The sequence below is a fragment of the Schistosoma mansoni genome, assembly GCF_000237925.1.
Source record: "Schistosoma mansoni, WGS project CABG00000000 data, chromosome 3 unplaced supercontig 0141, strain Puerto Rico, whole genome shotgun sequence".
Classification (NCBI taxonomy): domain Eukaryota; kingdom Metazoa; phylum Platyhelminthes; class Trematoda; order Strigeidida; family Schistosomatidae; genus Schistosoma; species Schistosoma mansoni.
In genome coordinates, this window is record NW_017386011.1 from 523,080 (window position 1) to 535,756 (window position 12,677).

General features: G+C 40.4%; 1 protein-coding gene across 2 annotated transcripts; it reads left to right on the forward strand.

Annotated features, from left to right (window-relative positions):
* Positions 1-408: 408 nt before the first annotated feature.
* Smp_105680.1 (hypothetical protein) lies at positions 409-10,008 on the forward strand (the record flags this gene model as incomplete). Of its 2 annotated transcripts, XM_018791238.1 has the most annotated exons (7): positions 409-619; positions 655-1,011; positions 1,044-1,443; positions 1,753-1,991; positions 2,608-2,727; positions 6,600-6,845; positions 9,684-10,008. In XM_018791238.1, exons 1-7 carry the CDS (start codon positions 428-430, stop codon positions 9,864-9,866), a joined length of 1,737 nt encoding a protein of 578 aa, XP_018645574.1. In that variant the 5' UTR covers positions 409-427. The 2 variants fall into 2 exon arrangements, with proteins under 2 accessions (XP_018645574.1, XP_018645575.1); XM_018791239.1 differs by having other exon boundaries at positions 409-1,011; positions 9,684-9,866.
* Between the last annotated feature and the right edge of the window lie 2,669 nt (positions 10,009-12,677).

A 12,677-nucleotide genomic window follows, 5' to 3' on the forward strand; every position in this document is an offset into this window, starting at 1 on the left:
GTACTCTAACGGGTAAAGGTTAAGTGATTTGAGGCGCTCTTCATAAGGTTTGAATTTGAGTCCCCGAACTGATTTCGTGGCTCGACGTTGGATAAACTCCGGAGTGTCCTTATCCTTTTGGAGGGAGGGAGGAAATACTATGTTTCCGTACTCTAAATGGGGACGAATAAAACTGTTGAAGATTATATGGATTATATGGATATATGAATTCAATATGATCAGTTTAATTTGTCGGTAAAGCTTCTGTCATTGATTGCTAAAGAATTCTAAATGATTGGGGCTCTACTTGAGTACTGAGGTGAGAGTTCAAAGCAATTGTTTAGTTCATATTCTTTCGCAACTAGAATATTGGACATTTGATTGAAGATAATCGTTTGTATGCATCCACCTCACCAGTTGTTCGCTGGGCGTTAGTTTTCGGTCACTGATGCTCTTCTTTTTCTTTCTGTTGGTAGTGCCTGCTCTAGGCTTGAAAAATATCAATGTGACTCGTACTATACGCTTTAAGGGAAGTATTGTAAAGATACATCATAATATTCTACTCAGTGAAACACCTGCTGAGTACCAAATTGTCATTGAAGAAAGAGACTGGAAACATTTGGCCTTCATCGGTGCATCGGTAATTAGGATTATTTTCATACTTTAATACTTCAGTGTGGAGACGCTAAGTCACCACGAAAGGTCCCCGTAAAGCCAAAAGCCGGCATGCCTTATACGTACTCTTTAGATCTTGGGAAACCATCAACCCAACAAATTCATTTGTTTGTGGACTATGTATTAACTGAATTGTTAGAACCAAGACCTGCCGAGATTCATCAAGCTGATAAGCAGTTCGTCAAGTTTAGTGGCAATACTTACTTTTATTCCCCGTATCTGACTGACAATCAGCTAACGTACATCCACTTGCCTAAGGGTCAACTCTTGACTCACACTGCAACGTCAATCCCACCTGTCATAAATGGGAATAATCTAGTCTATGGTGCTTATGAAAGCCGTCCAGCCTTCTCGATGGTGAGTTTTTTTTATCTCTAATAAATTTTTAGGAGCCACTTGTCCTACATTTTGAGTACTACGTTCCATTCCTGACAGTCACTGATATGACTCGTCTCATCGAAGTATCGCACTGGGGAAATATTGCTGTTGAAGAGACGCTTGAAATCGTGAACACGGGTGCAAAGTTGCGTGGTTCGTTTTCTCGTTTAGATTTCGACTATGGAATCGGACAACAGGTGGCAGTCAACTCTCTTAAGACAGTTCTACCACCGTCTGCAAAAGACATTTATTATCGCGATGAGATTGGCAATATAAGCACAAGCACAGTTAAAAACTTGCTAGATTCCACGGAAGTGACTCTTGTTCCGCGCTTCCCGTTGATGGGTGGATGGAAAACGCGCTACACAATAGGATACAACATCCCAGCCTATGAGTTCCTCTATCACAGTGGTAAGTTTGTTGCACATATGCGTGGGTTTTAGCACTATTGTTATAAAATAGTGATTAGTTTTTCTGTCAAATTCACATGGAGATATTTGAAGTGAATTATGCAAGTGTGGTTGCACCTACCAGAGCTGCCAGTCTAAATAATCCTGTTTTCCAAGAAATAAACTAAATTTATATAATCATCTATATTGTTGTATTAAGGCAGTCGTGTTTGCTATTATGTCCGTTGTTAGAGTTTGGTTTTTCCGTGGATAACCACAGTTTAGTTACTCATTTCAAAGTGGCTTTTAATTGTCTGATTATTTTTACTAGGTTCTAACTTTGCTCTTGTAATGCCGTTTATCGACCATGTTTACAAGAATCAATTCATTCGCAACTTAACACTGAAAATTATTCTCCCTGAGACCTCTGACGATATTCACATCGAAACGCCTTTCCCAGTTCATGAACAGCATTTCGAAAATATGAAAACATACTTAGACACATCAGGCCGAACCGTTATTGTCTGCAAAGCTGCAAATCTTGTCGATGAGCACATTCAAGATTTTAAGGTAAAAATTGTCTTATTATGTGTATATATGTATATCTATATGTATGGTGACAGTTGTCCTTTCTCACGAATAATCATGTCCTCCAAATGAGTGCAAATGTACGTAGTTCCTATATTATTGTTATCGTTTCCTTTACATCTTAGCTGTATTGTTTGGGCTGGATGATTCAGTCGAGGTTTTCATTACATTTCTAGACGTATTTTGAAGAGTGATTTACCTAGATAAGCGTTCTTAATATTTCCATACACCATAACAGCGTTCAGACAGCAGTGTTGTGTGACCGACATCCCGGGTCGTTTTAGTGACGGAGATTAGTAAATCGATTTTTACTCTTAGTTATACTTTATCGTCTAACGTGTCAAAGGATTCTGCGTTGATTACTACTCCAAAGCCATTTTCCAACCAATTTGTCAGTGTACAATGTAATCCCCAGATTTTAAAGACTTGGATTGACAATTTACTTTCAGTCACCCTCGGTGTATCCTAAATCAGTGTTTTAAGACTGTTATCTTGTATGTGTCAATTCAAAAGCTGTTGGATGTGCATAAAGTCGTTAATTGTATAATAATTATTCAGCAGTTTATAAAGAACCTAATGATGTATTTTTAATTCCTAGGTGAATTATCGCTTCGTTCTGCCAATGATCCTCCGAGAACCTATGATGCTTGTTTTAGCGTTTTTATGCATATTCGGCGCTGTAATAATTTATGTCCGCTTGGATTTTTCGATCTACAAGGTAATTTTCAAATTTTTTTCGCTTCCATGTTGTAGTTATCCATTTAATAATTCAACAAGTACGAGAGTTTTAGGTACCACAGATTTGCTATTTTCCAGGCACCTTGTGTTTTTCTCGGCTGGTTATTTTAAGATCATAAACGAAGTGGTGCATTTGCGTAAAATTGCGAATAAAGGCAGCAGGTCCTTACAAGTACTTTTTAAGTCTCGACGACCTTGTCCTGATGGGATCCACTTGCTGACTGAGTATCTGGTAAGTATTCATCAGAACGTAGAATCGAGACGATGGGGAACTCTGGTTAATTTCTCTTGAGCATTCCTGACAGTAGCTGCTACCTTGACGCGATGATCGGGCTTACTTATCGTGATGACTCAACCGAGCTATTTTCCCTACGCTCCCGCTGATTGCAGCTCGGAAAAAGTTGAAGATGAATTCCGACAAAATTCCAACAACAAGATAGGTCAACCAACAAAGTTTAGACCTACTGGTCAACAATATGCCTTGTTTAGATTCAATACCATTAAATTTGTGCAGTGTCCGCTTGGACTGACTAGTTGTCTTCGCCTTTATTTATTATTTATTTAAACACATATATATTGGTACAAAAGGGCACCAGATACATATGCGCCACACAAAATAATGAAAGTAGGAAGAGAAAGGATGAAAAGATAAGGCGGACTAAAATGTACAACCAGAAAACTCTTTCAGTTAAGAAAGTTAGAACCACTCTTTATGAAGAAAGTAAAAGAAGGTTGCAGCAGGATCGCCACTGGCTTCTATTCTGAGCCATATCTGATAACGTCTCTAGCCACTATGTTGCACCATCTCTCGGACCCCAGCCAGGGAGTCGTGAAGGACCAACAGAAGCTAGCCCTTTGCAGCTTTCTTTCATGCCACGACACCATGTCATACACTGACCACCTCTCCACTTTTTCCAACCAGTCCCAGAGTCGGCAAATAATGCACGGCGTGGAAGTCTCTGGGACGATATCCGTAAAACATGTCCAAGCCACCGAAGTCGGTGTTTCAAGATGGTGACACCAATTGAATTATCGTCTCTGCGCCCGAACACACGATGCCGAACCTCTGCATTACTAACATGGTGTTGCCACTGTATGTCAGCAATCCTTCGGAGACAACGATGATCGAACACAGAGAGACGTCTAACATCCTCAACTCGGAGAGGCCAGGTTTCACAAGCATAGAGCAAGACTGCTCTCACCGACGCGTTGTAGATCCGACCTTTTACAGCCAGACTAACATCACGAAGGCGCCAAAGATGGCCCAGATTGGCATAAGCCGCTCTGGCTTTCCTTATACGTGCATCAATCTCATCACTCACGCCACCACCAGCACTTATATAGCTACCTAGATACACGAACTTCTCAACTACTTCAATCTGCTCACCATCCAGGGTGAGTACAGGATGAGAATCCTGCCAGTCTTGTAGGAGTACTTTGCACTTGGAGGGTGCAAAGCAGGACGTTTCGCGAAGCCGCAAGCGGCTTTACTCGCCATTTTCATGGCATCGTGAAGAAGCAACCAATGCTCATCTATACTTTTCGGTGGGGTGGTAGCTAGCCTAGAGGCTAGCTCCGCTCGATACTTACTTGCAACAGAAGTTGCAGCCAGTTTACTAACATCAATCCGTTGGTGGTGGTCAATCCTTCGGCCACTGGAAAGTAAGGTGAGATTGGCGCAGACCAGGGCATGATCAGACTCCAGATAGGTACTCCAAAAGGAGCGGCAGTCTTGTACACAACCACGCCAGCGGTAGCTGATCGCGATGTGATCAGTCTGAGTCCAGGCTTGGAATGCAGAGGGAGGACGCCAGGTGGCACACCGGCGATGACTGTGCCGGAAGTTAGTGCTGGCCAGAAACAGGTTGTGGTCTGTGCACAGTTGCAGCAAACGGTCCCCGTTATCTGTCCTGCGACCAACAAGTCCCCATCGGCCACCTAAACGACTCTCTTCTGTGCCTAGACGCCCGACCTGTGCATTCAAGTCTCCGGCTAGTACTACAATATCTGTCGAACGCGCTTTCTGGAGAACTGTTAACTGATGGTAAAACTCATCCTTGATTGCATCCGGGCTGCAATCTGTCGGGGCATAGGCGGAGATAACGAAAAGACACCGTTTCTCACGCCGATTTCTTCTCACTTTGATGGAACTTTCTAATCTAACAGCACATAACCGACTGTTAATGGGGATCCAATCGATTAGTGCTGCCTCAGCCCTAGCGCTTAGTGCGACACCAACGCCAGCAAGACCAGACGAAGATGCCACAGGGTCCCCGGATAAGCGCACGTGGAACAAGCTTTTCGAGGCGACAGATGGAGAGCGGGTTTGTAGTACTTCACTACAGTCTTGAATACGGGTCTCGGATAGACAGCAAACATCAACATTAAGACTTTCTAAAGACATAGCCAGCCCCATCTGTTGTCCGATCTGCATTAATGTGCGAACGTTGAAGGAAGCCAGCTTGAACGGCGTACTTGGTTTCAGAAAGACTGCTTCAGTATTCATAATCGGTGGAAGCATTCACTTTCAACCAGACAGTGACTGGAGATCGTTTAGATAGGACAGATTTTCCACCATGGGCGAGCTGCTGCATAAGTTGAAAAGTAAGGTTACACAAATTGGGGATAAAAGGGGGTGAGTTAGCGATATGGTAAATAATAATAATAATAATAATAAAGGTAATAATAATAATAATGTAAATTGTCTTGCTTCTAGTATGAGCAGGAATAGTATCGTCAATAAAATTCATCATTTCATTTATTTGTGTGTGGGCTGTGATACTGCCCGGGTGCCCAAACCGAAGCAGGTGGTTTTCTTGGGGGGCCACACCCCGAGCCTTTGACCAAAAGGTCTGATCCACAAGGCAGTGGAGCATCGTGAGGAGATGCAGTCCCATGGTAGCCGTTGACCAATGACAGGTTCGTCCGCCATTCGTTCCATCAGGATACTGGAGCCCATGTGCACCATTGGTTTGGAATCAGGGTTTTCCAACTTCCCTAGGTGGACCCTCCGCGTCCACCAACCCGGTTAAAGCTCCGGACATTCGCTTTTCGTCCTCTCACTTTCGTGAACAACACCCCCGTCACTGTGAGAAGGCAGTGAGTAGGACTTCCCTGGCAGAGGCTATATATTCGCTGGCCATGTGAGAGCATTTCGAGAGGGAGAGTAGACTCTCCCCACTCTCGGCCGTACCAGGGCATTTGGGGGCATCTTCGCCTTTACCTATATTTTGTTTTTTATCGTTATTTAAACTGTGATTGCCAGTATTTTCCATCGTCACTATTCACCTCTTTTATAGCCATGGTCAATTGATCAAAAAACATTTCGTAGTATCGTACTCATGTTTTGACTTGTGGTTGTTGTACACACTATTCATCGCCTTTTTTGTAACTCAGCTAGTAGCTGAACCTTAATTTGGCTACCTTATCACATGTACCGTTCTCTCTTTCTCAGAGATATTTTCACGAATTATGAGTAAAGCTAATAAACGCTTTTCTTGCCTTCCATATCCAGAAGGCACATAGAAATCCATTTGTCCTTAATAGACGCGTCTAAAATACACTTTAAACATATCTAAGATATTTTAATGGATTGGTAGTTCCATCAGACTTCTCTAGTCTGTAAGTTTGGAACTGATTAGCTGTTATTTACATAGCTCAAGCTTTAATATTTAATTGATTGGAACTTATTCTCTACGGATGTTTTTTTCTGACTGCACAAATTCTCCACTGACTGATATGTGATCCTTAAAATTTCAACATGTATAGAAATCCAATGTTTCTGACCGAATATTTACTTAACTGTCTTGAATGCAATTTTAGTCTAATGAACCTTTTTCTCTTTTACTAAAGGATGAGAAAAATGAACTTCGCCTTCGAACACAAACGCTAGTAGATGAAGCTCAAGCCTTGCTAAGATGTCGTTCTTCTTTCTATCACTCTTACGAAGATGCCCTGACAAAATATAAAGCGTCTAAAGATAGCGCACAATTCACAACTGATCGTCGTAAATTAGAAGCGGAATATAAAAGTCTAAATCAACAGTTGATGTCAGTTCAGAATAAAATAGGAGATTTGTACCCGGACGGAGTAGATAAAGTAGGCTTCGTAGTATAGATTTTTGTTTTTGGTTGTTAATTATTCTTACCTTAAAGTTTAAAACTTAGCTTACTCAAACTTCAAATGTGTAAGGGAATATGACTGGATTTTTACGTTATTTGGTTACCCATTCGACACATGGTCACTAAATTGTGTTACCTTAGTCCATACACTAAGTAATGAAGCCGACGAACGTCGAGATTTGTAATATACATAATTTTGGGCGTTCTTCACTGCATATGATATCCGTTTATTTAAACGATTGTTGATACAAAAGGAGAAATATATATGAGCAACACAAAAAAACAATGAAAGATGTGTACAAAGTTCGCTAACAATTAATAAGTGTAATTCATTGAGATTGATAAATAATTGTTGAAGCAGTTCAGTTAAGAAAAATACAATCAAAAGAATCATTTCAGTTAAAGAAGTTACTCTTACTTATATGGAGAAAGAGGAAATTACAGTAGGACCGCCTCTGGCTCCTACTCTTAGTCATGTCTGATAAGATCTCAAGTCAACGATGATCAAACACACAGATTAGCGTAACATCCTCAACTCGGAGTTTCACAAACATAAAGCAAATCTGCTCGCAGACGCATCATGGATCCGACGTTTTACAGCCAGACTGACATCATGAAGATGCAAAAGGTAGACTAGATTGGCATAGACTGCCACGGCTTTCATTACAAGTGAATCGATCTCATAACATGTCACCATCAGCATTTACGCAGCTGCCCAGATACACGAACCTCCCGATAACTCTAAACTGCTCACTACCAAGAGTGAGTGCAGATAAAGGATGCTGCAAGTCTTTCAAAAGCGCTTTGCACTCGGAAGGTGCTAAGCGAATGCTATACCTACAGACACTGATTGAGCACGGATTGCATGACTTGGACCTGCAACAAGTATGGCAGTGTTCTGACATTTGATGGAGAGTGAAGATATGCTCAATGTATCCTCTAGCAGAACGAAAAATAGCCTGCTCCTTGCGAATCGATCTCCCGGGTTTTGAACAATCTGTAAATTATGGTGGGAACCACACGTTTGGACGCAATCGGGAGTAGACTTAACCCTCTATAATTGTTGCATATATGACATGAACCCTTTTTAAAGATAGGGAAAACTATTATGTCATTCCGGGACGTTGGAAAGCCAGTCGCCAAGTGTTGCGTCTAAATTGTTAGCGTACTTACACCACCACCAGGCTTCTTGATCCTTACTCAAACTTCTCACAATTTCATTACTGAAGAATCTACGTTTACCTCCGAACTCACAGCTAGCCGGAATAGACCGACGTGCCACAACGAGTTGTTAGAAGCCTGTAGAAACTCAATGCTTATAAGTGGGATGTTTCACGAAGCCTCAGGTGATTTTCCTCATCATTTCCATGGCGTTATGCAAATGCAGCCAATGCCCATCAATACTTTTCGGTGGGTTGAAAGCTAGCTTCGAACCTAGCTATGTTTGATACTTGGTTACAACAGTAGCTGTAACCAAATTGGCTTGCAACGACTTTTTTAGGATGGTTTGTTGACTACTGAAAAGTAACTCCATGCTTGAGATCCAAAAGGAGGACGTCAGGTAGTACATCGGTGGTGACTGTGCCGAAAAATAAAAGTAAGCAGAATGGTAATGAAAAGGAAGTTCAAATTAAGTCTATGTGTAACTAAGTACTTGCAACAGTTGTTTATGTAGACAGCGAGTGTGAATAAAATCATTTTCTTCATTTTAGTCATTTTGTTAGTTTTGTGTGGGCAAGGATACTGTCCGGTTGCCAAGTTGGTTTTCTCAGACGAGCACTCCTTGAGCCTTTGACCTAAAGGTCTAGTCAACAAAGCTGTGGAGCAATGTTAGGAGATGCAGTTCCGTGGTAGCCGGTAACGAAGACTGGGTTAATAACCCATTTGTTCCCTCAGGATCCGGGAGCCTATATGCACTGTTGGTGTAAGATCATGGTTTTCCAACTCCCGTATGTGGATCATTCGTATCTACTGACGCAGTTTTAGCGCTACAACATTCGCTTTTTATCCTCTCAATTTTGTAAACAACAAACCTTTCTTTGAGAAGTCAGTGAACAGAACCTATCCAACACTGACTGTCTAAGGGTAGCTGAATGATGTCATTTTGAAACGAAAAATGAAGTCCCATATCGACTGTGTCAAGGCATTTTTTGTGTGAAGCTCAGTAAACCTGCTCTGTTCTCTTGGAGTAATCAAGAATCCACAAATCATTATCGGTTTTAATTAAAAAGTGCATCTCTTTCCTTAAAATAAATTTCTAATCGATTAGTTACATAATGTAGTGTTGAGTAAAAAGCCCTATTTATCGAAGTGAGTGGGTTAAGTCATTAGAACGTTTCTATCAGGATTCAAGCTAGTTTTTGTTTAGTTTCTGGTAAAGCGAATTCATCACTCCAAATAGAGCTAGGAGTACTTAGTAGCTATTCCACACCCGTAAAATAATAAGTAGTCCCACTTTGCTTCTATTCAGTGACTTTAAGTATTAAGAGTAGGGTGTTTAGACTTATCCGTACATTCTCTGTATCAAGTTCATTTCTTCTCGTAAAAGTATTCGCCAATGCTTAATTTTCCTCATTTTCATTAATACTTTTTGTTTCAACTGGTTAGTTTCACGTTTTGTTAATGTGATGTAGCATCTTCAGCTAACGTACTTGTCTATGTCTTTGTTAATGATGATATTTCCCAATGCTGCAATGTGTCATTTTTATGTAAATAAATTATTTACCATAAGTTGAATCAATCGCTATGTTACTGAGTTACTTGTTATATCTGGATTTCAGGTTATAAATCAAAACTGTCATATTTATTTTTCTAGTTGAATGACATCAGTCATTTGGATCAACAATATCGTGATCTGATTCAAGAAGGTATCCAACTGGCAGAAAAACTTCTCACTGGCAAGTTGACAAAAGCACAATATCAGTCCTCAAATGACGATTTATGTTCTAAGAAAGCTGATATAATCTACAGAATAGATTCAATATTGGAATGTCTCTAGCACTAACGAATAGGATTCATGTGTATAACTTTTTGTGTTGACTTTATTTTTAGTCCTTACCTCCGTGTGCGATTACGTGTTTCGTTAATTTTTTCTACTATTTGCGTTTTTCTTTTAATATAAGACATTGGATAAGTTGTTTATTGTTTGGCTTTAGAGTAACAACATCGTATCCGAATGATTGCATATGTAATGCTCACTACACTTCATTACGTAGTCGTTTTACTGCTTTCATATTATTACTAAATCAAGAATAGTTTACTACAAACACCCTAGCGATTACAGTTTTCTATATACAGCTACAAGCACTAAAGCCCTGAATTGGCTTGACGCATGTCGCTTGATGTTATCACATCTTTTTATTTTAGTATCTGGTTGCCTAATACTTATGAACCGGAAAAGAGATGCCGATTGATTTGTACTTTGCAAGAATGAGTTCGATATTACCGATTGCTTCTGATCCTGATGTTGAGATTCACCACCTCTAAATAATTATCGTTTAAATTTATTGTGATACAGTTACCTGTTACTCCGATCGATGTTATATGTTCATGTTGAGGTTAGCGTATCCAATATTCAAGTGTTATACGTAACGTAGAACCTGGCACTTCTATAAACCGGTTCAAGCCGCCGCACCTCAGTGGACAAGCGATATGAAATTACCGGAGCTCATTCTGATATACTAACAGTAGTAGTGGTAAAAGAAAAGCATGAAGCATCAGAGATACGGTTGAAATACGAAGTTATGATAAGCGATATAAATACGGGAAATAAGAACTTTCGAACTGAATGATGATAGGAGGGCACGTGTGTCAATGTGAATGACTTATCCATGACAAATAGTCTCTTCACTGCTTACAATAGTTGCATAGGACCAAACCAGGTAGTCTACACCTACTGGCATAACTCTGTCCCACAGTCTGTCCCCATGGTCCGATGTCACACTAAGGCTTGACCACCCATAGCCTTATTCCAACCCCCCACACCCGTCATTGTGCGTCGAAATAGGCAGTGGGTTTCGTCAGAAAACGTGTCTTGAAGCAAAATTTTGTGTTTGGAGGGAGAGGAATGCGTACTAAATCTGCTCCGTTTGTTGCCTATGGTGACCAAATGACATCTTTCCGTTGTTTTCGCTAAACAGAACCATTTCATCTGCGTATTCGGAGTCCTGGTAGATCAATTCCTGAGATGTTGGATGATAAATGTGGTACCTCTAAAAGCATGTCAACGGTAAACTTGAATTAAGATGAAAAACATTGACAAGTCTGAAGAACAGCGCTTGAATTCGTCAAGTCCAATGACATTCTAAGATAAGCTCTGACTCGTTAGTAGTGTTCGAGTAGAGCATGTACAAGGTTAGTGAACTTTCTTATGCTTTTTAATGACAGGAACCCACGTAAAACCTGTCGATCTAAGTAGTTAAACGTCTTCAGGTCGGTAAATACGGGTATGGCTGGTAGGCGGTGGGTATGTCTACGTTCCAGGACCTGAGAAAGGGCAAATATTTAGTCTGGATTTTGAAGTCTAAAACCGACTTGTTTTTCGCGAATTCGCTATTTATAAGCGCTGAGTTATCATTGAGGCTAATATTTTAGATACAATTAGTTAAACTAATTCCTCTGTGGTTAGTTCAATGGGATTTTTGTCCGGTAAACTGAGACGATGAAGACTAGTTGAATGGGATTACATTTAGTTTCATGGTTTTAGTTAGTATCTCAGTCTATCTGCTAAAACTAGGCATCCGTCTCCAAAAGTTAGTAAATCGTGAACCAGTGGTTTCTCGGTTGTGACGTGTTATGGTTTTCTCAACTTCTTGCTGCGTGAATGGGCAGACGATGTCCAGACCAGGTTGTTTAGTAACAGTAAGCACCAGGAAGGTAGTTGGTGACCTTCAAGCTGTCCTTCAATGTTCTGCCCATAGTTTGAGTCTTTTAGGTCGGGCGGATCATTCCCATAAACAGACTTTCTAGTTGTTCTTGAAATACACTGCCGAAATACTTGTCGTTGTTTTTCAGCGCCCAGTAAGATCCAGACGAACACGTGCTTGCACTGGGGCATAATGGAAACTGAGATATGTACTTCAGAATAGACGGGACTCCTCTATCACCGATTGCTGATGGAAGTGAAGCTTATTTAGGTCTGTAGTTGAGTCGGTTTTGAGGGTCACCGTGTTAGTCGATGTCTTTCCTTACTCTAAAAGTTGTTGCTTGACAAGAATCAACTTGTCTATGGATAATTGCTACAGAAGGTTGCTGTTCTCTGTTCGTTGAGTTGGGACATTGTAAGACCTACCCGGGCATCTTTCACCTTGGTTTAAACTATCTACTTGGGTGCTAAAATCTCCTGCTACAATTACGACTTGTGGGGGCTTAGCGTTTTGTCGTAAAAGAGGAAACTTTCTGTAAAACTCATCCTTTAGTTCATTTAGAATGCTGTTTACCTATTTGTATCTATCACTGAACACAGATGCTTCCTAAGAACCTTATGGTTTTTGACATAAGAGACTTTAAAATGTCTAACTACTTGACAGGAAACAAATTACTCTGACATTGACAGGTACAGAAACACCGATTAAAGTGTAAAGATTATAATAACAGCAAGTCTATGATCAAGAAACACTAGAAAGCTAATTCTGTTCACACAAATACCATTCAATAATACCTGTACAAGAAAATAGAGTCAGGGCTATTTGTCATAATTTTCCTAATCACAACAAATTTCCAGTTTGAATACGGGTTCGTTTAGAAGAACTAACAATAAATCTAGCAACTCAACCAACTATTCAAGGTGATTCTAACGAACTATTGTATT